The 26,722-nt window shown below is 35.3% G+C and overlaps 1 protein-coding gene across 13 annotated transcripts in view; it reads left to right on the top strand.

Moving 5' to 3' along the window:
- EML5 (EMAP like 5) overlaps positions 1-26,722 on the top strand; it is a 183,047-nt gene that overhangs the window by 63,691 nt on the left and 92,634 nt on the right. For all 13 annotated transcript variants that reach the window (XR_013386704.1, XR_013386706.1, XR_013386707.1 and 10 more), the window contains 8 exons: positions 4,576-4,832; positions 5,953-6,165; positions 13,603-13,770; positions 14,629-14,735; positions 15,428-15,546; positions 16,858-17,048; positions 23,340-23,441; positions 25,227-25,320. Coding sequence is in view for 10 of the 13 variants with exons in the window: in XM_077910282.1 (XP_077766408.1) it covers positions 4,576-4,832; positions 5,953-6,165; positions 13,603-13,770; positions 14,629-14,735; positions 15,428-15,546; positions 16,858-17,048; positions 23,340-23,441; positions 25,227-25,320 (1,251 nt within the window). In the remaining 3 variants the exon portion in view is untranslated. The remainder of the gene's footprint in view (positions 1-4,575; positions 4,833-5,952; positions 6,166-13,602; positions 13,771-14,628; positions 14,736-15,427; positions 15,547-16,857; positions 17,049-23,339; positions 23,442-25,226; positions 25,321-26,722) is intronic.

Genomic DNA, 26,722 nt, shown 5'->3' with positions numbered 1-26,722 from the left:
CATCATCCTTAGCATAGCCAGTAGTGCCCATCTCCCCAGCCTGTTTCTTTCTGCCTCAGTCTCTTCCACCTATATAAATTTTGCTTCTTCAGATATATCATGTTCTCTTGTACTTCTGAGTTTTTTCTAGATGCTGACTCTTCTTTCTGGGACAGGTTTATATAATGAGATAGGCTGAGATTTTTCTCTTCCACTACTTTTTAAATTGTGATAAAAAATATGCAGTATAAAATCTACTGTTTTAACTATCTTTCAAAATTCAGTGGCAGGAAAAACATTTACGTTGTTTTGCAACCAAGGATTTAAGGTGCTTGTAAATCCCGTAAGAGTTCCTCTCATTTAGCTTCTGTGCATTAAAAATAGTGATTATTTTTGTTAATTGTACATTTACTTGCCCTTTCAATTATTGTATGCAAATAACTGGATGAATAAGTTGTTATCTCTAATAAGTCAATATTTAAGCAACTGAGTCCAGCATTTCTGACAGGATCATTGGATGGTTGATTGTAACTATTAAATGCCTTCGTAGTTTAACTACAAAATTTTAACTCATTAAATATTCTTAATCCTAGATTTACCTGGTCATTGGTTCTGTATATACTATCCATATCATGAAGCAGATTTCATAAGTATAGCAGTATTAAAGTACCCTCACAGGAATAGTTATATTATGGAGGAACATAAATTTAAATCTAACACACTGATTCTTAAATTGGGATACAAAGTGATGTGCCAGCACGAAGTCACACAACTTCTAAAGCATCTCTCTTCCTTGTGATAAAAAATGTTACCAATTTTATGTTAAAGCATATCATGGAGGCAAATGAAAAAATGCAAATATTTTTCAAATTAAAATATTCATATATGAAAACTTTGACTTAATAGTGGGCTGCATGGTATCTACACCAAACTCCTCAGAGGCACTCATTCATTCTCATGAGTAGTTAGGAAGACTTCAGTGGAAGAGCGTGATAAGCACAGTTAATACATTTTCTGGTAATAGAATAAGGTTTCCTGCAGGGTATGGGATAGATTTTAGTTGTGGAAACATTGTCATTTTAGATTCTACCAGTGGCTAGCCATTTGTCTCTTCCTGACTGTTACTACCACATTATATCAACTTTAAAAGGATTAGGATATTTTTTCCCTGACTAATCACACATTCATTTAAAAACTTTTTTTCAGGGGCACCTGGGTGGCTCAGTTGGTTAAGCAACTGCCTTCACCTTAGGTTATGACCTCAGGGTCTTGGGATCAAGCCCCACATCAGGCTCTCTGCCCAGTGGGATGTCTGCTTCTCCCTCTCCCTCTGTGCTCTCTCCACCGGCCCCACCTCTCAAAATAAAAAAAATAAGTAAAATCTTTAAAAACTTTTTTCACTGGGGCACTTGGGTGACTCAGTCAGTTAAGCATCTGCTTTCAGCTTAGGTCATGATCCTGGGATCAAGCCCCACATCTGGTTCCCTTCTCAATGGGGAGTCTGCTTCTCCTCTTCCTCTGTCCCTTCCCCCTGCTCATGTTCTCTCTCTCAAATAAAATCTTAAAAAAATAAAAACTTTTTTCAACCTACTTATATTTTGTCCATTTCTTGGGAATAATTAAGTTGCAAAAGTTGTTCCATGGCCTTAAAAAGTAACTTTGTATATGTCCATTATTTTTTCACATCAAAAGTTTCTGTCCTTCTCTAGCCCTCCCCCAAAAGAACAGTATTAAAGCATACTTAAGTGGGGACACTTGGGTGGCTCAGTCAGTTAAACACCCAACTCTTGATTTTGGCTCAGGTTATGATCTTGAGGTTCTGGGATCAAGCCCCTTGTTGGGTTCCACACTTAGCATGGAGTCTGCTTGAGATTCTCTCCCTCTCTCTTCCCCTCTTCCCCCCAGGCTCACTTGCTCTCTCTCTCTCAAATAAATAAATTTTTAAAAATATATAAAAAATAAATAATTAGAAACATGCTGAGTATATCCTGTCTTAAAATTTCTGTCTCAGGGTGCCTGGATGGCTCCGTCAGTTAAGCGTCTGCCTTCAGTTCAGGTCATGATCCCAGGGTTCTAGGATTAAGCCCCACATCGGGCTCCCTGCTTCACAGTGAGCCTGCTTCTCCCTCCTCCTCTGCCTAGGAGAAACCTAGGAATTATGGTTGTTACCTCCCTCTCTCTCTAACCTGCCATGTTAGATTTTACTTGCCCATCATATTCTGTTGATTTTACTTGCCTTATTTTCATAAACGTTTTAATTAATGTTTGTAAGATTAGAATTATAATAGCTTTAACATATACTATGTATTGTATAGTATAATATATAGACTATAATACTATATATTTTAAATCATTTTGCTTCTTTCTGAAGTCTGAACAACCACCATCTGTAATAGCCTTTTAATTAATCTAAATTCTCCTGTTAAACTACTTCAATTTGTTTTTTACTGTCAAACCAGAAAAGTGATCTACTTGATTCATCCAACCCTAACTTAAATTCAGGAATTAAGGCCAAAAATCTTAAGATTTGTGAGGCCTTTTATGATTTAACCTCAGTCTCTCTCATCAGATTCATCTCATGCTATAGCCCCCTTTGCAAAGTTTGAATATTTTGTCTTGCTGTCAGCTCTTTCACCTCCCAATTCCTGGCTTCTGCTAAGCTAAAATTTCTTTAATTCCTCAGAATGAAGTTTAAATTCTACTTTCTTTGGTCTGTCTTCACTAACTCCCCCAGCTAGTAACTGTCTTCCTGTTCTGTGATTGACACAGTGTACTTTCACTTCTGTAACATGTTACAAATTGCTGATGGATGAATATTCCCAGGCTTTGGTCAGCCTCCCTCTGTTTCCTAAAGAAACCATAGAATTCACATTTCAGGTTCCTTTTTTTTTTTTTTCTTTCTAATATTTATCCAGGAGAGAGGCAGAGATCCAGGCAGAGGGAGAAGCAGACTCATGGGAGCCCAATGTAGGGCTCGATCCCATGACCCCAGGATCATACCCTGAGCCAAAGGCAGACACTCAGCCACTGAGCTACCCAGGCATCCCTACATTTCAGTTTTCCTGAAGACCTAATTGAAAATTTTAAAAAATTAATACACTTTCTTCTAATAGTCTTTTTTCCTATAGGTTTGCCAAATTTCTTCATGAGAGAAGTCACAGTTTGTAATGTTGATGTAATAGCATAATACATACTCAGAGTCTAAGAGTTGTGTGTATGTTCACATGTGCATGCTCACTTTGTGTGTGTGTGTGTCTGTGTTGGTGAACAAGGATATGGTGGCAGAAAGTAAGAGACAGCCTGAGACATAAGCCACACTTATTTCTCTCATTACTTGGAAACAATTAAGTCTCTAGGGAAAAAAACGCTGTATATATCAAAATAGTTCTGAAGAATTTTCAGGGAATATTTAAATTAATGTTTGTGATTGAGATTAGAATGATAAAATCTTTAATAAACAAATCATAAAAAGTAAAAGCTATCAAATAGTACGTTAGATATTTTCTTAAAAATCTTGCTCCTTGTAAATACAAGTGGATGGATAAATACGGAAGAAGGGAAATCAGACGCATAGAGTTTATTAAAATAAAAAGGTGTAGGGGTCACTGGAAAGGTAGAATTACTTTATATCCATCTGTCACACAAGATGAATTCATCTTTGTTCAAATGTGCCTAAACTCAGTTCTTAGTAGGTGTTGCTGAAAAAAAAAAATGAGTTTGTTTTAAATTGTCCACTTAGAAACCTTAACAATTGAGTTGAGTAATACCCATTTAAGCTTTTAAAAAAATTATCTACATGGAGCATTTCAGATGGGTGATGCAAAGGTTATATGGAGAAAAGCTCTTGGCACTAATTGGAAATAGGAATTCTTACTTTTCCTGCCTCTTCTTCACTGCCTCCCTCTTCTCCCGCTCCCCACCAATTCCACAACTTTGGAAATTTAGTGGTGTTAAACTAAGTGTTTATTGATTTGTAGGGCTGTTGCCAATATCTGTATTATTTTGGAAACTCAGTTATAAGGCATCAGTGAAAAAAGTGTTTAAATTTACTGGTTGACATTGTCTCTAATTGGGAAGAATTTGTATTCTATTAAAAAAGGCCAAAGAGTTTGAAATAAAAATAACTACTGTAGCTGTATAAAAATTCTCATTCAAATGTGTTATTGAAATAATACAAATCAATTCCTCTTTTATTTCCTGAACATAATTTTGTACATTTGTCTCATTACAAGAATTTATTTCAAAATCATGGTGTTTATAATTAAGCATTTTTCATAAACTCAGTATTTCCAAGGAACTTCATCAAAAAAATCTGTGACTTTTTCTCCTTTATTTTATGACTCTGGAAATTTACTTTGAATCTTCAAACTACTTTAAAGTAACTAAAAAACTGAAATTCAGCACTTTCCTCCACTTTCAACATGTGTTGTCCTCATATATTTCTGTTCAACAAAGTAATTGTTCCTGAATTAATATTTGTCTCATGTATATTTGCTTTATGATTTATGAATACTTGATGTAGCCTCCCAGCCATTTTAGACACATTTGAAAATGAACTAATTCTTGTTTTCATGTATTCTTATTTTTTCTTTACAGAGACATGACTGAAGTTGTACATATTAAAGATAGGAAAGAGGCAATTCATGAGTTAAAATACTCACCAGATGGGACTTACCTTGCTGTTGGGTGTAACGACAGCTCAGTTGATATCTATGGCGTTGCACAACGTTATAAAAAATTGGGGGAATGTGTTGGATCACTTAGTTTCATCACTCATCTGGACTGGTCCTCAGACAGTAGATATTTACAGACAAATGATGGAAATGGGAAAAGACTTTTCTATAGAATGCCAGGTAAAAGCTTCTAATAAATTATATGTAATTTGTAGATTTTTAGTGCCTATTAAATATTTTAGAATTTGAGTAGAAGCAGAGTATAAAATACATTTGATTATAGGAAATTAAAGAAGTTCTGAGCTAATATTTCAGGCATTGTGATCTTCTATAAGGCTGCCTATTATATTGAAATCCTTTATATTTTAATCCTTCAAAATTAAAACTGCCTGGAGAATCTAAGACAGACCTACTTTATGTCAAATCCCATGCTATGTGAGTAGTATTTGGTAAAGTCCTACTGTTATATATAAGAGAGTCAAAATGTCATTTTTATGGTTGGAACTAATTAAATAGAATTGCTAAAAAGTCTGACAATAAATTGGAGGTTTTTGTAGTTACCTCAAATAAATTTTGCAAACATCCCATTATATAGCTAACAAACTAAATTCAAAAACCAGAGTTTTCATCAAAGATTTTTTAAAAGAATAAAAGCAACCATCAAAATACTCTTTTAGTACTTCATTTATTATGATAGTTAATGAATTAGTCACTGTTTTCCAACAACTTACTTAATAAGACTAGGTGCATGATTAAATTAATGCATCTCCCCATGTGTTTATCATTAACAATCTGTATGTAATGAAAAGTGACTAAATCCTAAAGTCCTGTTCTCTAATGTAAATGTATTTACTCCTTGCTCATCCTTCCTTCTTGGTCTCTTTCGGTTTTCTTTTTTTTCACAACCATACATCTTCTTAGGTTTCTTATTTAATAACTGACATGCCATTTGCTTAAAGCTTTTACTTGTTCTTCTAATTTACCCTGTTGTGACTAATCTAGCATGATCTTTAATAGGGTTCATGTTTATTCTCCGCATAAGTGAACCTTCTTCTGAGCTGCATCAGAATCCAATTTGTTTGTGTTTCTATAATTTTGGTAGTGGCTTTTTTTTTTTTTTAATTCCTTGCATTTAACTTTTTTCTCTCTTTACCATATTCACCTACCTATTCATAGTACTCTCCTTTAACTGTAGTGGGAAGATATTCAAACTTTGCAGTTTACTATATTAGTATAATTTATGCTTGAGAAAAAATAAAATTAAATAACTTCTTAAATTAAGACTATGATTTCTTTCTAGGAGGAAAAGAAGTGACAAACAAAGAAGAAATAAAAGGTGTTCATTGGGCTTCATGGACATGTGTTTCAGGCCTTGAAGTAAATGGAATTTGGCCCAAGTATTCAGATATCAATGATATAAATTCAGTAGATGGAAATTACATTGGCCAAGTTTTAGTTACAGCTGATGATTATGGAATTATAAAATTATTCCGATATCCTTGTTTGAGAAAAGGTATCTTTTCTTTTCAAAATACTATTAAGTCTGTTATAAAAGACTTTTGCGTTCTTTTTTTTTTTTTTAAGATTTTATTTATACATGAGGGATACCCAGAGAGAGAGAGGCAGAGATACAGGCAGAAGGAGAAGCAGGCTCCCTGTAAGGATCCTGGTACAGGACTCAACCCTGGACCCCAGGATTATGCCCTGAGCCAAAAGCAGACACTCAACCTCTAAGCCACCCAGGCATCCTAAGACTTTTAAGTTCTTGTAGAAAATTAATTTTGAGGTCAATAAAATATTTTTTTAAAGATTTTATCTATTTATTCATGAGAGAGACAGAAAGAGAGAGAGAGGCAGAGACACAGGCAGAGGGAGAAACAGGCTCCATTCAGGAAGCCCGATGTGGGACTCTATCCCAGGACCCTGGAATCACAACCTGAGCCAAGGCAGATGCCTAACCGCTGAGCCACCCAGGCATCCCAGGGTTTATATTTTTTGGAATACATGTACTGATTAATTAGTGAAGGGTTGCATGAAAATGAGCAAAATTAACTACATTTTATTTTGCCAATTCAAAAAATATTGTTTGTTATTATTTATTTTGGACATGAAATCTTTATTAGAAAATTATTTTTGAATTTGTGTATTATGAATGGATTAATATATTCTCTCTTTTTAAAGAATCATTTTTCCCATTTCCAGAATTGTTTGATATAGCCAAACTATGCAATGATGATTATATACTTTTGTTATGACTTAATACCTTTGATCATTTAACTCCTTGAACATAGATCTTTGAGAAGACATTTTTTATATTCCTTTTTCTCAAGAATTCTGATGAAGTAGTCAGCTATACAAGTTCAGGTCACAGTTTGGAACCTGTTGGTTTGTTGGTTGGTTTTCATGTACACATGTGTTTTTGCTTAAATCTGTAACATATATTGTTCTAACATTTGTATACTTTGTATAACAGAGTAAGAAAAATAGGAGTCTTATTGATTATTTTCTACACATTTTCTGTATCACCTTTTTCTCTTAGATCTCAAACAATATTAACCATTCTGTTGATAGACTTGGAGATAATTAAATGAAACACTGTATTAGTTACTTATTTATCCCATGCCTGTTCCATAAAGTATTTGAGTCAGCTTATAACAAGTCCATAAGTACTAAAATAGTTATATAACTATATACAAATTAGTATCAGGAAATTAGTTTCCTGAAAACCAAAGCAATACAAAATACAGAATGATACAAAAATAAAGAAAAGCGGGGCACAAAATAATTTTCACCATAGCTATTTTTTAAAACTTGTTGATTATAGTTGACACACAGTTTGCTTGCTTGTTTGTTTGTTTCACTAAACTTATCCCAACATGGGGTTCAAACTTATGACTCCAAGATCAGGAGTACCAACTGAGCCAGCCAGGTGTGACCCTCATCAAAGCATTTTTTTTACTATTCAGGGAAAGCAAAGTTTTTTTCTAAAATTTAGTTTTCAAAGAATTCTTTCCCACAGTATGGAGCTTTAGATTAAGTGCAGTGAGCGTATTCCTAGAGCATTAACGTCTGTAGCAAATGTAGTAATGATTTTTACTGGGTTATTGATAAAAGCTTTTGGATGAATGTTAAAATGCAGTTCAGTAAAAGGTGATTATGGGAATAGCTGGAATAATTGTATTTAAATAGATAGTTCATTGATGTCAAACTTAAGAGCCTAGTTCTCCCAGAAGTCTATGCTAGCATTTCTGTTGTGCCTTTATAGTAAAATGGTAAATTCCAGATCTTGCCACCTGTACCATGTTGTTGATTCCTGCTTGCAGGGTGTCAGCTTCCTAGGTGCCTGTGAAATTGCATCCATAAGTAATGCTAAGTGTATTAATAAAGGCTAGCTAACTCTCTAATAATTAAAATACCCCGTTTCTGAATCCTACCACATAGCCAGGACATGAGAGTTACCAGGCACAACAGATTTTATTATGACTCAAAATAAGACCTGCTTAGTTAGAAGGTGTGTGAAATTCAGTAAGATTAATCACAATGATCCTGATCTTAGACGTTGCTTCTACTCACTGTTTCATATGCAAACTCTATACAAAGACAAAAATAATTTTCTGAGCATTCTTAGTCAAGTGAATGAGATTTATTGGCAATTTTTATGTTTTGCAGCTTATTGACAGTATTTTTGTTGCACGATAATTTTACTTCATTTTTTTAAAAAGATTTTATTTATTTGAGAGAGCGACAGAGAGTACATGAGCAGATGGCAGAGGGGAGCGCAGAGCAAGAAGCAGACTCCCCACTGAGCAGGTTACCTGACATGAGGCTCAATTCAGGACCCTGAGATCATGCTCTGAGCCGGAGGCAGCCACTTAACCAATTGAGCCACCCAGGCACCCCAATTTTTCTTCATTTTAAAAATGTATAGTAATCTAAATTGTGGGAATATTTTACTGAAGTCTCAGAAAATTAGTTTTGTCCAGTCACTACTTCAGTAATATAAATTGTTTTCCTTATTTTTCTTTTTATTAGATTTTTGTGAAAAATCTATTTTATAATAAAGGCTTTTTATTTCTAGGTACTTGTTGAGTTAGCTTGAGAAGACCATGTATAAGTAATCGGGAGAACAGAAGATAGGATGTAACTACTGCATCTTCAAAGAATTAACAGAAATATTTTAAGATTCTGAATTTACATACTTGCATAAAGTTAGCATTATTACTAGAAAAATTATCATTTAGATTAGTAACAAAGTTGTACATTCTTTCATACATTAAGTTGTACTATTGATCCAACTTAAGTTTGGGAAAATAATGTGTCTACTGTACTAACACATGTTAGATAACCACATAAGTAAATACTCGTTACATTCCAAGGAGTGCAGCTTTTACACAATGTGGAAGTTAAATAATAGAAATAGCTTATATTGTAGAATCATTCAAACACAGAGTGTATAAGATTAGCTCAATGAGAATGATCCTCTTCCACATTTAGCCCTCTTGAATCGTAGCCCAAAGCGTTACTTCTCCTTTTTTCCCCCCATTATTATCCTCTATCTAAATTCTTTTGCTTTTGACAGTAATTTCTCTCAAATAATCATACTTTTCCCAGACAGCAGTATATGGTCTATGGTAAAGGGTGAGGTGGCAGGAGTGTGGGAGGCTGGAGAGGTGAAGACGGTTGCTGTAAGCTAACACCTCCATCATTGTTAATAGTTGTCAAAGACTTTCTACTTCTTGACAGATGAAAATTTATATTTGGTAAAAATCTTTCTTTAGATTTGATAAGAAAATTCATTGGACAAACAAACATCAATCAGAAAACATTTGTTAGAAATTTACTTGGGACTTGTTTTCTTTCTTTTTTTTTTTTTTTCTTAAGATTTTATTTATTTATTCATGAGAGACAGAGAGAGGCAGAGACATAGGCAGATGGAGAAGCAAGCTTCATGTAGGGAGCCTGATGTGGGACTCGATCCCTGGACTCCAGGATCACTCCCTGGGCTGAAGGCGGCGCTAAACCTCTGAGCCAACCTCTTAGTCAACCTCAGACTCTGCCTCTCTCTGTCTCTCATGAGTAAATAAATAAAATCTTTCAAAATAAAAAAAAAGAAAGGTAGTCTCATATATTTTATAAAGAAGTATTAAGGTCAGGGTACCTGGCTGGCTCAGTCCAAGGAACATCTGACTCTTGATCTTGGGGTTGCAAGTTTGAGCTCCACATTAAGGGTGGAGGTTACTTAAAAACAAAAAATATATATATATTTAAGTAAGAGGATTAAGGTCATTAAAACATAAATAGGAAAAAAATCTTGTTAAATTGCTACAACTTTTTGGAGAGATTTAGCTCATATTAATTTTGTGTTAATATGCTTTAAAATAAATTATTTTGGGGATCCCTGGGTGGCTCAGCAGTTTGGTGCCTGCCTTCAGCCCAGGGCGTGATCCTGGAGTCCTGGGATCGAGTCCCACATCAGGCTCCCTACAAGGAGCCTGCTTCTCCCTCTGCCTGTCTCTCTCTCTCTCTCTTTCTCTCTCTCTCTGTCTCATGAATAAGTAAAATCTTAAAATAAAATAAAATAAATTATTTAAGAAATAGGATCATCAAAACAGAAATACTACTTTACCCTCACCAAGAATTATTATTCCCATCTCCTTTAAATTAGGGAAGTTTCTATGACTGTTCTAGCTTGCTTTGATAAATCATTTCTCTGAGATATTAGTTGTAATTGATGGCATACTCTTTAGGCCTTAACTATTCTTTTATCATTTCCTGTCATAGGCCAGAGTTTTCATAGTTAAGGGACTTTGAGAGCTTATAACCTAATTTACGTTAGAGTGGAATTGGAGTCCAACAGAGGTTAAATGATATGCTCAAGCTCCTGTGCTATTAAGACATCAAGGTGACACTTAAGCTCTGGTCTTTTTATTCCAACTCTAATATTCTTTACACATCATCCTTTTATAATTAGAAGAGTTAGAGTTATGTTCATCCCCTCTCATTTCCTTCACTACTCTTCCTCCCTTCTCTATAGTCTAGTATTCCAACTCAACTGTACAGGCATGGTAAGGGGAAATGTGATCTTTTCCTTTTTCTTTCTTTATCTTTATTCAAATATATAATGAATACTTCCTACATACCAGGCACTAGGGATTTAGAGTAAACAAGATGCCACTCCTCTCTAAGGAGCTAATAAGTTTATTACAAGAATTAGCAAGTAACTGACCATTACATTTCAATGTCAGTATAATCACATAGGGTAATGCCAGGGAATCTGGGAAACATATAGGATGATATACTTGGTCTTGAGTCAGAGACATTTCACAAAAGATATGATATCTAGGTTCACTTTTAAAATACCTGTTTATCATAGTTAAATAAGTAGTTCTCGTTATTAGATAATTATTAACATAGCCTCTTTAATTAGAAATAATTGGCTTCTGGGATGCCTGGGTGGCTCAGCGGTTGGGCGTCTGCCTTTGGCTTAAGGCGCGATCCAGGATCGAGTCCCACATCAGGCTCCTTGCGTGGAGCCTGCTTCTCCCTCTGTCTATGTTTCTGCTTCTCTCTGTGTGTGTCTCTGTGTGTCTCTCATGAATAAATAAATAAAATCTTTTTTTTTTTTTTAAAGAGGGGGATCCCTGGGTGGCTCAGCGGTTTAGCGCCTGCCTTTGGCCCAGGGCGCAATCCTGGAGCCCAGGGATCAAGTCCCGCGTCGAGCTCCCAGCATGGAGCCTGCCTCTGCCTCTGCCTGTGTCTCTGCCTCTCTCTCTCTCTCTCTCTCTCTCTATATATATATATATATCATAAATAAATAAAATCTTTTAAAAAAAATTAAAAAAAAAAGAATTGGCTTCTCTTAGATATATTCTACAACTTTTTTTTAACCTGCCTTCGTTCTTCTAGAGAGATTGATCTTTGAAATGTCACAGAATATAATTTGGAAGGGATTTACAGGATTATTTACATCTTTCTTGGGTCTGTTGCCCAATATAGTTTATTCTAATAGATCCTCATACAGCTCTTCTTCACGTACCTAAACATGACGACATTAGTACATCTTAAAAACTTGGAATCTCTGGAATTTGGTTTGCTGGAATCTCTGGCTTTACCTTTTAAGACTCTCTGGTGGCTAAGAGTACTTAAAACACCCCATCAAAGAAAGTCATAATGAAATCCATTTTGATGGGCAAATAATGCATTCTCATATAAAGGAATGGGACTAAATCTTACCTTACCTAATGGCTTTCCTAGGTGAACTGTGGCAAGTTACCCATCTATCAAGTTAGTGACTTCTATTAAGCTACATTAAAAAATTGGTTCCTAAAATAACAGCATTGTTATTAAGCAGCAAATTGTAATTTAGATGAGTTTTGTTCAAATCTTTAATGCTTTAAGATGGCTATCCCTTAACTCATGGCCAAGGTGAAAGTTTAACTCCAGATTTTAATTGATGGAGCTTTGCCATCCTGACAGGCCTTTTATAACTTAATTTAAAAATTTTAAAATGGGTTTTCTGGATGGCTCAGTCAGTTGAGCATCTGCCTTTGGCTCAGGGTCATGATGCTGGGGTCCTGGCGGATCCAGGGAGCATTGGGCTCCCTGCTAGGTGGGGAGCTTCTCCTACTGCTCCCTCTGCTTATGTGTGCGTGCTCGCGCACTCTGTCTCTCTATCGTAAATAAAAAATTCCTAACAATGTATATAAATAAAATTAAAATAAAAAATAAAAAATTTAAAACTTTCTCAAAATGAAGCCAAACATTATTGTATCCAGTATACTCCAATAGGGATGTGTGTGTGTGTGTGTGTGTGTGTGTGTGTGTATTGCCAAATATCAGGCTATCTAAGCAGGATATAGAAAATGTTTTCTGACTTTAGAACCACAAAAATGGTTCTTGTCACACAGGTGTTTTGTTTTGTTTTTAATTAACAGCAAAGTTAGATAGTTCCTTTACAGTTAGAGAAATATGGTGTATACCACCTTTAAAATGTTTATTTTATTTATTTTTTTTGACAGAGAGAGGATCCTGGGATCATGACCTGAGCCAAAGGCAGAAGCTCAACTGACTGAGCTACCTAGGCACCCCCTTTTTATTTTATTTTATTTAAATTTAATTTGTGATGTACACCATCTTAACCAAATGATATAACTTAATGTGACTAATGATAGAACTGTGCCCCTTGAAACGATGTATCCAAAAGGATCCAATATCACCTATGCCTAAAAACACACCATCTGAATCTAATTATGAAGAAACATTACAAACTTACACTGAAGAACATTATACAAAATATATAAATTTAAAGAACTACAATAAGGGACAGTTTTGGGGACAGCTGGGCATATTTTACTTCAGTGAAAATGATGTATTACATTGATTTTTGACCGTGAACCAACCTGCATTCCTGGCATGAATCCCATTTGATTATGTTTTATATTCCTCTTTATATGTCACTATATTAAGTTTGAAAGTATGTTGTTGATAGCTTAAGTTTTAAAAGGATCCTCTGGCTGCTGGGGCTGGAAGTAGTCAGGGTGAAGTAGACTGGTTCAATTTTGCTTAAAACAAAAGGCCTCAGGCCAAAACATTCAAATTTTCATATAATGGAAAAAGTTGATGCCTTTATGGCTGCAGGCTTTTCTCAAAGCAGTAAGAAAATGCCTCACAACCCTTGTGGTTCCTAACTAACTATATTGTGAATCAGTAGAGGAAATACTTACATCCCTTAGTGTAGACTCATTCATTTATTCATTCAACAAATTTTTGAATTAATATTTTTACCCTTTGATCATGATTAAGATAATGGAGGACATATTGATTCAAGTATAGAAATTGTTGTTTGAAAAAAAAAAAGAAATTGTTGTTTGAAAAAAAAAGAAATTGTTGTTTGAAGTGATATTTTTGGGCATTGGCATTTATCAATTTAAAGGCATATTTTTTGTTATAGGGGCCAAGTTTAAAAAATATATTGGCCATTCGGCTCACGTAACTAATGTCAGATGGTCACATGACTATCAGTGGGTTATTTCTATTGGTGGAGCAGATCACTCTGTCTTTCAGTGGAAATTTATTCCTGAAAGAAAATTAAAAGATGCTCTTCACATAGCACCCCAAGGTGAGTAGTATACACTGCTTAAATCGTTTTTCTGTCAAAAAACTTCAGTAACCCCAAAGTAACGATTTTACTATTGTGGTGTAATCTAGCCTTATAATTAACAGGACAGTGTCTTATTAGTGGATTTTTTACATTAAAATACTAGGCATATATGTTTAGAATCAAATGTCACAGGATGGAATACAAAGTACTTTTGCATGCATTTTAATCCACCCAGTGATGACTGATAAAACCATTACATTATCAAAACAAACATTTAATGTATTCTTGGGGAGATAGGTCCTAGGTTTCTTTTTTTTTTTTTTTTAAGATTTTATTTATTTATTCATGAGAGACACAGTGAGGCAGAGACCCAGGCAGAAGAAGAGGCAGGCCCCATTGGAGGGAGCCTGACATGGGACTTGATCCCAGGTCTCCAGGATCACACCCTGGGCTGAAGGTGGCGCTAACCTGCTGAGCCACCTGGGCTGCCCAATACCTAGGTTTCATATATGGTTTTTCTGAGAAAGAAAAATTATCTAATATCAATTGATTTGTTGCATATAGTATTTTCTAGATATTTTTCATGTTAAGTTATATTCACTTATGTTTGAACTAACATTTAAGTTTGATGTAGCAGTCACTGGGTACCAGTGAAGGGACTTAAAGTAGCTGTTGAGTTTGCAGTGAGTGAAGAAGATAAACTGTAGTACAGTTTATGGGCATCTATGTCACTTTGAATAGGTAATTTCATTTGATTGTTTTATGGCTTGTTACCATGTCAGTTGACACAGTCAGCTCTTAATCATTAATTTTACAGTGCTGTTTTGAAAATGAATGTTCTTCAAACAAGTAATAGTTCATTTTTTTAAATTACAGAAAGTCTGGCTGACTCTAATAGTGATGAATCAGATTCAGATATGTCTGATGTTCCAGAGCTGGATTCTGAAATTGAACAAGAGACTCAGCTTACCTACCGTCGGCAGGTAATTATCATCACATGATTTTTTTCCAAAAGTCTATTTTCTTATTTATCTTTCTCCCTATTGTTTATTGATTTATTGTTATCTTTTATGGTTTTTAATTTTCCAAGAAATATTTGTCTACTTCAGTTTTCCTCTTTTAAGAGTTAAAATGTACTTATATAAAACTTTAGTTCTTTTATAATTAAATATTTGATATAGCAAATATACCTGTATTGTATTTGACTATAGCTTTTTGTCACAGTACACTCCCATTTATTATCTTTAAAATATTTTCTTAGGAAGTAAAAAAATTCCATGGAACACTAAATACATATTTGTCAGTGTGATATATAGAAAATGTAAATTTGTTATTTCCAAGGAAGAAAATGTCATAAAATACCTTCCTTTTTAAGATAACTGTTAAAACTTTAGTGATCAATAGCAACCATAATGTCTGAAAGTTACATTAAGAATCTATGAACAGGGCAGCCCGGGTGGCTCAGCAGTTTAGCGCTTGCCTTCGGCCCAGGGCATGATCCTGGGGACCCCGGATTGAGTCCAGCATCGGGTTCCCTGCATGGAGCCTGCTTCTCTGTCTGCCTGTATCTCTGCCTCTCTCTGTGTCTCTCATGAATAAATAAATAAAATCTTTAAAAAAAATCTATGAACATCTTTATTCTAATAATATTTTTATTTATGTATATTATTTAAAGGTTTACAAAGAAGATCTACCTCAGCTTAAAGAACAGTACAAGGAGAAACAAAAAAGTGGTACCTCTAAAAGAAGAGAGAAGGCTCCAGGAAACAGTATTCGATTACACTTTGTTCATGGGTATGAAACAACTATTTTTCATTTATACGTTTATATTTTGGTTCACGTTTAGTAGCTCTGTGTCTTTGAGCAAGTCACTTTGCCTCCCTTTGCCTCTTTCCCCATCTGTAAAATAAAGTAATAGTACCTATTTTATAGGGTTTCTGATGAGGAGTAAATAAGCCAGTGTTTGTGGTGACTTAGAATATGATCCGGCACATAATAAACACTGTATGAGTATTTATAGTAAATATATCTTATGAAAGTTTAGCATTGTTTTCATAGACATGGATCTCTTGTCTTTAAACAAATGAAGATAGGTAAAATATAAGAGATTATCATCTCCCCTAAATAATCCTGACTTGGAATTATATTGTGCCTTTTAGAGAGCCTCCATTTTGCCTTTGTATTTTAATTTCAATAAAATACAATTTCTGGATTTTCTTAGAACATCTGGCAATACAGATCTCACATTGCATCCTAGAACAGCAGATTTTCCAATTCAACGCTTCCCTTTCCCTCCACCTAGTAATCATTTTCATACCTGACTGATAAGGCTTTCAGAAATTTAAAAAAGGATTCATTTAGTAAGAATATTTTATCTCCATTGTTAAAATACGCCGTATTTCTATACAGTTACGTATCATACATGGAGTTTCTTTGAAGTGCAAAAAAAGGTTGCTATAAGTGGAATTATATTGACCATTTTAGAAAAATATGACTATTTTTTCTGGATGTGTATAATATTTTTGAATTATTATTTGAACATTTTTGAAATATATATATTCTCATGATTCAGCAATGCATATAAAAGCATACACTTTGAAAATCCTTCTCCCAGGGAGCCCCCCTCTGCTTGCTAGATGAGATATTGCCTGTTTTATGAATCTTTTAATAAAACCAATTAGATCTTCAAAAAAAAGAAAAAATCTTCCCAGCTCTGCCCTTCCAGGCATCATTTTTCATCCTCCCAGGGCAGTCCTATACCTTTTCACTTGTAAAAATCAACAATTTTTATTTTATAGTACACAAATTTAATATTGCACTTATGGAAATAGTATAAAATATATGTAGTATAAAATAGATGTAGTATACTACATATACCTTTCTGCACCTTGCTTTTTCATTCAGTATTATTGCATAGATTTAGCTATTCATAATCAGAGCAATTCATAAAAGTTTATGGAATTTAAGATATTTGTATTTTGTTTTATTTCAATATCTTATAAAACTGGAAATTGAATGACCTGAAAGGTACCTGCTTCTCTTTATAGTCCATATTTACCAGATAAAAGTTGAAGGTTAATTTTATATGATGTTTTCTATTTTCAGTTACAGAGGTTATGACTGTCGAAGTAATCTGTTTTATACTCAAATTGGTGAGATTGTGTACCATGTAGCAGCAGTGGGTGTCATTTACAATCGGCAACAGAACACGCAGCGCTTTTACCTGGGTCATGATGATGATATTCTCTGCCTGGCTATTCATCCTTTGAAAGACTATGTGGCAACAGGGCAGGTAGGTTAGACCTTTGTTTGGGTTTATAGTTAGTCCACTTTTAAAAAATCTATCTTTTGTTTTTTAGGAAATGAAGAATAAAGAATTCTTTAGTATGGGATTTTATTTTCATATCATAAATAAAATGTATCCAACTTTTTTCCTACAGTTTTCCTTTGAGTTTTATTGTTTTGATTATTATTACTTTTTTATTTAGAACTAAGAGCTCTGGCTTATCTTCTTTCTGGCAGGATATTTTTTAAAATTTGTGAGTAAACATAGAAAACAAAGACTAGAAACCTGGTTTCTTTGAGTTAGTTAAAATAATAAAGTTAGGGACACCTGGTGGCTCAGTGGTTGAGCATCTGCCTTCAGCTCAGGGCATGATCCTGGAGTCCCGGGATCAAGTCCCACATCTGGCTCACTGCATGGAGCCTGCTTCTCCCTCTGCCTGTGTCTCTGCCTCTCTCTCTCTCATGAACAATAAATAAAATCTTTAAATAATAATAATAATAATAAATCTTTAAATAATAATAATAAAATTATCTAACAAATGTTATGTAACAGACAGAATGACTGTACTAATTTCTTAGTGTGTATGATTGACCCTTGAGCAATGCAAGTTTGAAGTACATGATTCCACTTACAGGTAGATTTTTTACAGTACTGTAAATGTGTTTTCCTTATGATTTTCTTAATGTTTTCTTTTTTCTAGCTTACTTTATCATAAGAATATAGTACATAACACATGTAATTTACAAAATATGTGTTTACTGACTGATTCTATGACTATGGTCAACAGGTATTAATAGTTAAGATTTTGAGTCAAAAGTTATATATGGATTTTTGACTGTACAGTGATTGTAACCCCTAACCCCCACTTTGTTCAAAACTTCAGCTGTATTTTACACTCACCTCACCTCTATGAGAGTGAAACCATTTCTACATAAAAATGTGGAAAGCTTAGGCTAGAAGAAATTAAATAATTTCCCCAAAGATCTTTCACCTAGTAAATGGTAAAGCTTAAAGCTCCTTTAGTCTGTCTCACTTTTTAAATGCTGTGTAAATATACCTTCTAGGATATATTGAGGTGAGTCTGGGCATCACTGTATATAGCTTTCCTGAAAGAGAAAACTCTTCCCTATCTTTACCCCATCTTCCCTCTCTCTGTTTGTGCCTCCCCTCTTGTTCTTTCTCTCTTTTTCTCCTTCCTTGACTTCCTTTTTTCTTCCATTTTTGAAAAACATTCATAGAGTATGTGCTATGTATCAGGAAATGTGCTGGGAATATAAAGATAAATAAGCCATGTTGTTGCCATGATAAATATTCATATTCTGAGGGGGAAGGCATACATGCAAGAAATATCATGGTACAAGGTTGTAAGTATAGAGCAGAGCTTGTTAGCACTACTGACATTTTGGGCCAGATAATCCTTTGTGGTGAGGTTAATTGCATTGTCGTATACAGTGCAATCCTATACTTTGTAGGATGTCTCACAGTATCCCTGGCCTCTACCCACCAGATGTCAGTAACACCACCCATCTAGTTGTAACAACCAAAAATATCTTCACACTGTCAAATGTTCCCTGGGAGACAAAGATTATGCCCTTCTGAAAACTACTAATGTAGAGATATGCATAAATTCCTTTTGCCTTGTAAGAAAGGACTAATTGTGCCAAATAGAATCAGAGAAACCCTCATGGAGTTGATGACATTTGAGCTGAGTAGTTTACCTGAAAGGGAGGTTGAAGAAAGTGTTCTGTGTATTTGTAAAAATGGGGCAAAAATCTCCCCAAACACAGATTATTCAAAGAACTATAAGTAGTCTGAAGTATTCAAATCTTAGAGGCATGATGAAGAGCTAATTAAAAGGGTTGATGAGGGCCTGAGTGGCACCATTTATCCTTATGTTTAGTTGATAGAAAAGGTACCTCTTAAAGCACAATTATTTTCCCATTCTGTTTGGCAAGGAGCTTGAACGTTATTTTGGTACTACTCTAATGAAGACTATATAAAATTGGTCATTTTAACTATAAGAGACTCTTAATCATAGGAAACAAAGTGAAGGTTGCTGGAGGGGAGTGGGGCAAGGAGATGGGGTGACTGGGTGATAGGTATTAAGGAGGGTACATGATGTAATGAGCTCTGGGTGTTATATAAGACTGATGAATCACTGACCTCTGCTTCTGAAATCAGTAATACATTATATGTCAATTAATTGAATTTATTTATTTATTTTTTAAATCTGGTCATTTGCTACCATGAGTCTGGGATTGGAAAGACTTCGGTCCAGGGATCCCTGGGTGGCGCAGCGGTTTGGCGCCTGCCTTTGGCCCAGGGCGCGATCCTGGAGACCCAGGATCGAATCCCACATCGGGCTCCCAGTGCGTGGAGCCTGCTTCTCCCTCTGCCTGTGTCTCTGCCCCCCCCCCTCTCTCTCTCTCTCTCTCTGTGTGACTATCATAAATAAATAAAAAATAAAAAAAATAAAAATAAAAAGGAAAGACTTCGGTCCAGATTAAATTAAAAGTCAGTATGCCCACAGGACATCCCTGGCTACCAACTGCAGGAGAGGCAAAACTTTATCTCTAGACCTCCTAAGTTTTCAGGGGTTCTTTAACAAAAAACCAAATTAACAAAAACAAAAAGTTTATTAACAGGTGTAGTGTATGTACATCATGTTAGAGAAATCTAAACCAATGTAACTCAAAATGGTGGTTTAGAATTTCAGTTTATATAGAAAACAGTAGATTGGCAGAGAAATGACAAGACAATGGAAAACTATTTTAGACTTACAAGGGTAACATAAAGGACAAAAGTCCTGGAGTAATGTTTTTTTGCAGATTCCTCTTGTGCTGTCTCCAGGCTGAGACTATCTCCAGTAAAAGGAGAATTTATATAACCAATAGGTTGTAGGCCTTAAACTTGCATGTTATATGCCAATTATATTTCAATAAATTGAAAAAATATGTATCTCCTGCCTATATGCAGAAAAGGAAGTGGGTTTTGGGGGGTTTGCTGCTGCTTTATTGCCTTTAGCTCAAAATAATTTTTTGTCAGAGTCATATTTTGGGGTGACACATTCTGGTTTCCTTCACCATGAAGCCATTGCTCTCTTGCTTCTGACTTTGCTTAAACAACACTCTGCTTTAGGCACTACAGAGTCCAAGCTTTTCTCCCAGTGTTTCCATTTATTTCCTATATTTTTTTTATTTCAACCAACTAGTCTCATCTTTGTAATTATACACTTCAAAAGTAAAATGAATATGTTTCTTAAAATGGTTCAAAATGAAAAAACTATTAAAAATAAATATATTGGGATCCCTGGGTGGCGCAGCGGTTTGGCGCCTGCCTTTGGCCCAGGGCGTGATCCTGGAGACCCGGGATCGAATCCCACGTCGGGCTCCCGGTGCATGGAGCCTGCTTCTCCCTCTGCCTATGTCTCTGCCCCTCTCTCTCTCTCTCTCTCTCTCTCTGTGTGTGACTATCATAAATAAATAAAAATTTAAAATAAATAAATAAATAAATATATTTCCTAAGTATTTTATCTGAGGGCTTTGAAATTTAGCTGAGAAATCTAAATGGTGTTTTGTTTGTTTGGGAGAATAGAGTATAAATAATAGTCTTTTGTCATAAACTGTGATTGTAATTGGAGGTGAAAGAAGCTGAAAGAAGTTACCTGATAACTTGAATGTCTTGACTAATTTTACCCTAATTTGAAAATTGTGTTTAATTCAGCAAATATCTGTTGAGTGCTTCCTATTTGAAAGCACTAAATGTCATGGGGAAGCACAATTCAGATTGGCTGCCACTGTGAAGAGCTCACAATCTAGTATGGGTTGGATGAACTACTGTGTGTATGTGTGTGTGTGTGTGTGTGTGTGTGTATTCACTAAATATATATTTATATATTATAAATTATAATTATATTATAAATTATAAATATATAATTTCACTAAAAATTTACTAAACACATATTCATTTAGGTACCTTATGTGTATCTCAGATTCAGCATATCCAAAATGGAGTTAAATGAGGTTAAACTTTCCTTTCAAGCCTGCTTATCCTTGTGTTTCCTACTTAAAACATGACACTTATTAACCTGATTGCCTAAGCCCAGGAGTTTGACTTGTTCTCCTTTACCCATTATAGCCAGTCAGTTCCAGAGTTACATCCAAGATTTGCCCTGAATATAGTTTGATTCTCTACCATGACTATATCTCTACCTTGTTGTTTTGTATTTACATTTTACCTTAATCTCTGCTGGCAATTCTGGGCTTCATAATTTCTAATCTGGTGTTAGAACCAACCAACTAGTCTTACATCTTTTGATTTTGCCCCCTAACCATTTCCCTGATGCACTAATAATCTTTCTTTTCTTCTGTGTTTATTAGTAGCTTTTAAGCTAATGAGCATGCAGTTCAAGACCTTCAACCTAGGCCAATCCTAGACTCCTTATCTCTACCAGTCCTCATAAACTATTCTCCTGCCTTTTAAGCTATTTAGAATTTGTCCATATATGGTACTACTTCATATCTTTTACTTAGTTCCCTCCTCTTGAAAATTCTTACCCTCCAGTTCTGTTCAACCTTCCAACTTTATCTAATTCCTACTCCTTTTAAGACAGGTTAAGTAACATATCTGAAAACTTGCCTAACCTCTCCCTTCTCCCCTCAGCCCCAAGTGTGCTCTAATAACACTGTTATTACTTTCACCAGCACTGAACATGGTGTTATCCAAGCTTCCACATTTTAGCTGTGGAGAAATTACCTAGCCTCTCTGTGCCTCAGTTTCTACATGTTTTAAAATAAAGATACTGTAGGTGCCTATCTCCTAGAACTGCTGTGATAAGTGAGTCAGTCCTTATAAAGTGTTTAGAACAGCTTCTAGGACATAAATTAGCTCTCAGTAAATGGTAGCCTTCATTGTTACCATCATCGTTTCCATGTGAGATGCCCAGTAGGCAATTGAAAATGTAAGTCCCAAATTCAGAAGGTATGGTGGTTAGAAAGTAGAATTTAGGAGTCATTTATTGATTTAACTGTTGAAACTGGAATTGAGAAAACCCAAAGCAAAAGTGTGGAGTGAAAAGACTGGAGTATTAAAGACAGAATCTTGGGGAAGTTCGTATTTAAGGGACCAGTGATGAAATTGCAAAGGAAACTTAGTAGTAAGAATTCAAGAGATTAGGGCAGCCCAGGTGGCTCAGCGGTTTAGCACCGCCTTCAGCCTGGGGCCTGATTCTGGATCAAGTCCCACGTTGGGCTCCCTGCGTGAGCCTGCTTCTCCCTCTGCCTATGTCTCTGCCTCTCTCTCTCTCTCTCTGTCTCTCTGTCTCTCTGTCTCTCTCTCTGTCAGGAATAAATAAATAAAATCTTTAAAAAAAAAGAATTAGAAAGATTAGAGAACCAGGAGACAGTGGTACTGCAAAGTTCTCAAAAGTATCACGCTTTACAGAAGTTCGGTAGAGAATTTAACAGTCACTGGGAACATTTGGCTGAAAAACCTTATGAAATATTAGCTGACAGCAGTCTTATTATGTCTTTATATAAAATCAGTGTCAAAATTAATAATAATTGGCAGCTATATTCATTGTTTTGGGAGTTATCTTTACAGGCAAAGCTATTCTTTCTCTTCATCCTCATAGTTAAAGACAGTGATTACTTGAGCCTAAAGGAATAATTATGAATTATAGTTTATCTGTACATTAGTGAACCTAAATAACCCAAGTTAAAACATAAGTGATAACATTTGTTCAGAGTCTTATTTACCTGCTTGGTATCTTAATTCCTCTGTATCTCTGTTTATACCATTATCCTAGCCTAGAATGTACTTTCTTCTCTTTTTATCTGAGACTGCACTTTTTGAAGGCCCAGATCAAGTATCATCTCTTCCATTTCTGTATGACCTTTTCATCTTCATTAAGCCTATGTTACCAGATATTCTAATTTAACTGAAAATATCTTGTTTTCCTAATGAGTTTGCAAAATTTTCCTGAGTGTTTTATGCTCATTGTATCTAGCATAGGAGCACAGCCAATTATGGGCACTCAGTATTATCTTTATTGACAAAGTATAGGATCAGATTTATAAGTCCCATAAAACATTCATAGAAACACTGGGCCTAGTCACATTAGCATTTCAACAAATATAAGAAAGAAATGTCAGTCACATATATGATCTGCTTTGTATTTTTCATTTGATAAATGCATATAACAAGACAAAGACTATAAAATCTCCTGTTTTATTTCCTTTTAATAGACATGGAAATAAATAATTATTTGTATGACTTTTATAATTCTTTCTATTGTAGGTAGGCAGGGATCCCTCAATTCACATATGGGATACAGAGACCATTAAACCATTGTCAGTATTAAAGGGCTGCCACCAATATGGCGTCTGTGCTGTTGATTTCTCAGGTAAGGCTGTTTTCTGTCTCAAAATGATTAAAATGTATAGGTGATAAATAGCATTATAGCCTAAATCAGTGTTACCTAAACTTGCCTTGTAGCTATGACCTTCCCATAATTGTTTTCAAATGTGCATACTATTGTCCTAACCAGTCAGAGCTGAGAGTGTCAGTTTGCTAGCTGACATAATTTAAATTTTAAAATATTAAATAAAATGAGTATTATTTTTAATACTCATTAATATAATGTTTCTATTAAATGTCTACATAACATCTAAAACCATCTGAATTACCACTAGTGTTGTGTATTTCCCACTTTGGGCAAACCCCAATCTAACTTAATATTTTACAGCCACAAAATAAGCTGAAAATGTTTAGGGCATAAGCTAAGAGAGAGGTGAATACTGAAATTTTAAAAAATATTTTATTTATTTATTGATGAGAGATACAGTTAGTGGCAGAGACATAGGCTGAGGGAGCAGCAGGCTTCCCACAAGGAGCCTGATGTAGGACTCGATTCCAGAACTCCAGGATCATGACCTGACTTAAAGGCAGGTGCTCAACCACTAAGCCACCCAGGTGCCCCTGAAATATTTATTTTATAACATTTCTACGAAGTGACAATTCCAAGCTATCTTACAAAAATAATTTTAAACCATTTTAGCTCTTTGCTGTATCTTTAAAAGTTTAGGGGCACCTGAGTGGTTTAAGTGTCTAACAGGTTCAGGTCATGATCTCAGGTTCCTGAGATCTAGCCCCACATCAGGTTCCATGCTCAAGCTCTCTCTCCCACTCCTCTCTCTCTTTCTCTCTCTCTCTCTCTCTCAAATAAGTAAACAAAGTCTTTTATAAAAAGTTTAACAACTACCTCCCCCCTACTCATGTGCGCACTCTCTCCCTTTCTCAAATAAATAAAATCTTTAAAAAAAAAGTTTAACAACTACACATAGATCTACAATGAAAACTAGACTGTGGATTAGGAAGAGAGGAGAAATACCATTAATAGAGAAATTCATTTTAATAGACAGTAAATTTGTGCTTTCTGCTGCTCTAACTGAAATGAGAATCAGTTATTGGGGAAAAGCATAAATATGCATTTAGGGATCTGCTAAAACTCAAGAAATAAGATTAATTTGGGCAAACTAAAGGAGTTAACAAGAAAAATATCACTAGTAATGATAATGAAATAATTGAGGTTTGCAGAAAGTGGCAGAGTGGCAAATGTTTAACTGTTGTTTGGGCCTTTGCAGCCTATAAATGTGCACACCTGTCAGCAGGACTGACTTAGTTCAATCATTTGTCTAATACATTTATTACTTGTTTAATAATAACAACAACTAATATAATTGACCTTCACTAAAAACACTCCTATTAATGACAATACAGGGTTGTAACCTACATTTTTTTTCGTTCAGTTAATTTTCATAATCACTGAGTTCTTATATCACAGTAGAGTTCTTAGAGTAAAATTAATTGAAGTAAATCTTTCCTTCTTTATTAATCTTTCCTTCTAATTTTAAAATCTTTAAAATCTTTTTTCCATTTCCTCCATCCTAACTTAGTGGATAAATAAGGAAAATGAGGTCAAAGAAAATGTCAACAATGTTTAGATGTATGAGAATTATTCTTTCCCTGCTTAGAAATTCTGGTTGTTTTTATAGCTATATGTGCATGCCTAACATTTAACATTATTTTATAACATTTTAAATATGATGCTAGTTTTAGGATATGTACTGAATGGTTTTTATCTTCTGAATGTTATTGGTTAGTCTCTCTCTCTGATTAATTTTTATAGCGGATGGGAAACGTTTGGCTTCAGTTGGAATAGATGATAGCCACACTATTGTGCTGTGGGACTGGAAGAAAGGAGAGAAACTTTCAATAGCAAGGTGGGGAAAAATCTTGATACCACATTGGCAAAATATTGAAATTACATAAAAATTTTTTAAAACAGTTTTGAAATCAAACATGTAACTTTTTTTTTAATTACTGCCATCTTCATTACCACTGAATAAATAGTATAATCATGGTAAAAAGACAAATTTAAGAATTCTTTGGTAGGTTTATCCCTTGTGAACCTGCTTTTACTGTAATAAAACATTGGAAGTAGCTGTTATCTAAACTCTTCATTTATAGGGAAAGTGAATTCTATATGGTGAATTCTGCTATATGGTAAACTATGATGTAGCCATTGAAATACTCAAATCATGCACGCCCGGCTGGAAGCAGCTCAGAGGCTGCTCGGGCGGAGGGAACTGTGCAGCTCTGGGAGCGCGATTCCAGCAGCGCAGGCCGGAGCCTGCAGCACTGGGGGACACAGCCCAAGATCCAGCACTCCACCCGGGACAGGCAGAGGCCGGGGGGTACAGGACAGCAAGGATGCTCCTGCACTGGTTGGCCCCGAGCTGTGCAGATCAGCGGCCCCCACTCCCGGAGCATCCAGGCCCCTGCAGACTGGGAGCTGTGGTAGTTACTGCGGGAGCTGACTCTAGGGCTGGAGAGCTGGCCGCCACTGTTGTTGTTCCTCCTGGGGCCTCACAGGATAAACAACCCCCACTGAGTCTCACAGTGGCCTCACAGGATAAACAACTCTCACTGAGCCATGCACCAGGCAGGGGGCTAGGCAGCTCCCCCAGGTGCTCACACCTAAGATTCAGCACAGCAGGCCCCTCCCCCAGAAGACCAGCTAGAAGGACAGGGGAAAAGCAAGTTATTGACCAAGCAGCACTGGAAAGTTCCAGGGGAAGACGAGGGATTTACAGTATATAGAATCAGACTATACTCCCCCTTATTTTTTGTTTTCTGTTTGCTTCCCCCCCTTTTTTTTTCTTTTCTCTTTTTTTTTTCCTTTTTTCTCTTCTCTCTTTTTCTCCTTTTCCCAGTACAACTTGTTTTTGGCCACTCTGCATTGACAAAATGACTAGAAGGAAAAACTCACCTCAAAAGAAAGAATCAGAAACAGTCCTCTCTCCCACAGAGTTACAAAATTTGGATTATAATTCAATGTCAGAAAGCCAATTCAGAAGCACTATTATAAAGCTACTGGTGGCTCTAGAAAAAAGCATAAAGGATTCAAGAGACTTCATGACTGCAGAATTTAGATCTAATCAGGCAGAAATTAAAAATCAACTAAATGAGATGCAATCCAAACTAGAGGTCCTAACAACGAGGGTTAACAAGGTAGAAGAACGAGTGAGTGACATAGAAGACAAGTTGATGGCAAGGAAGGAAACTGAGGAAAAAAGAGAAAAACAATTAAAAGATCATGAAGATAGGTTAAGGGAAATAAAT

This window comes from Canis aureus, chromosome 9, assembly GCF_053574225.1.
Source record: "Canis aureus isolate CA01 chromosome 9, VMU_Caureus_v.1.0, whole genome shotgun sequence".
Lineage (NCBI taxonomy): Eukaryota > Metazoa > Chordata > Mammalia > Carnivora > Canidae > Canis > Canis aureus.
This window is presented reverse-complemented; position numbering and strand designations above follow the sequence as displayed.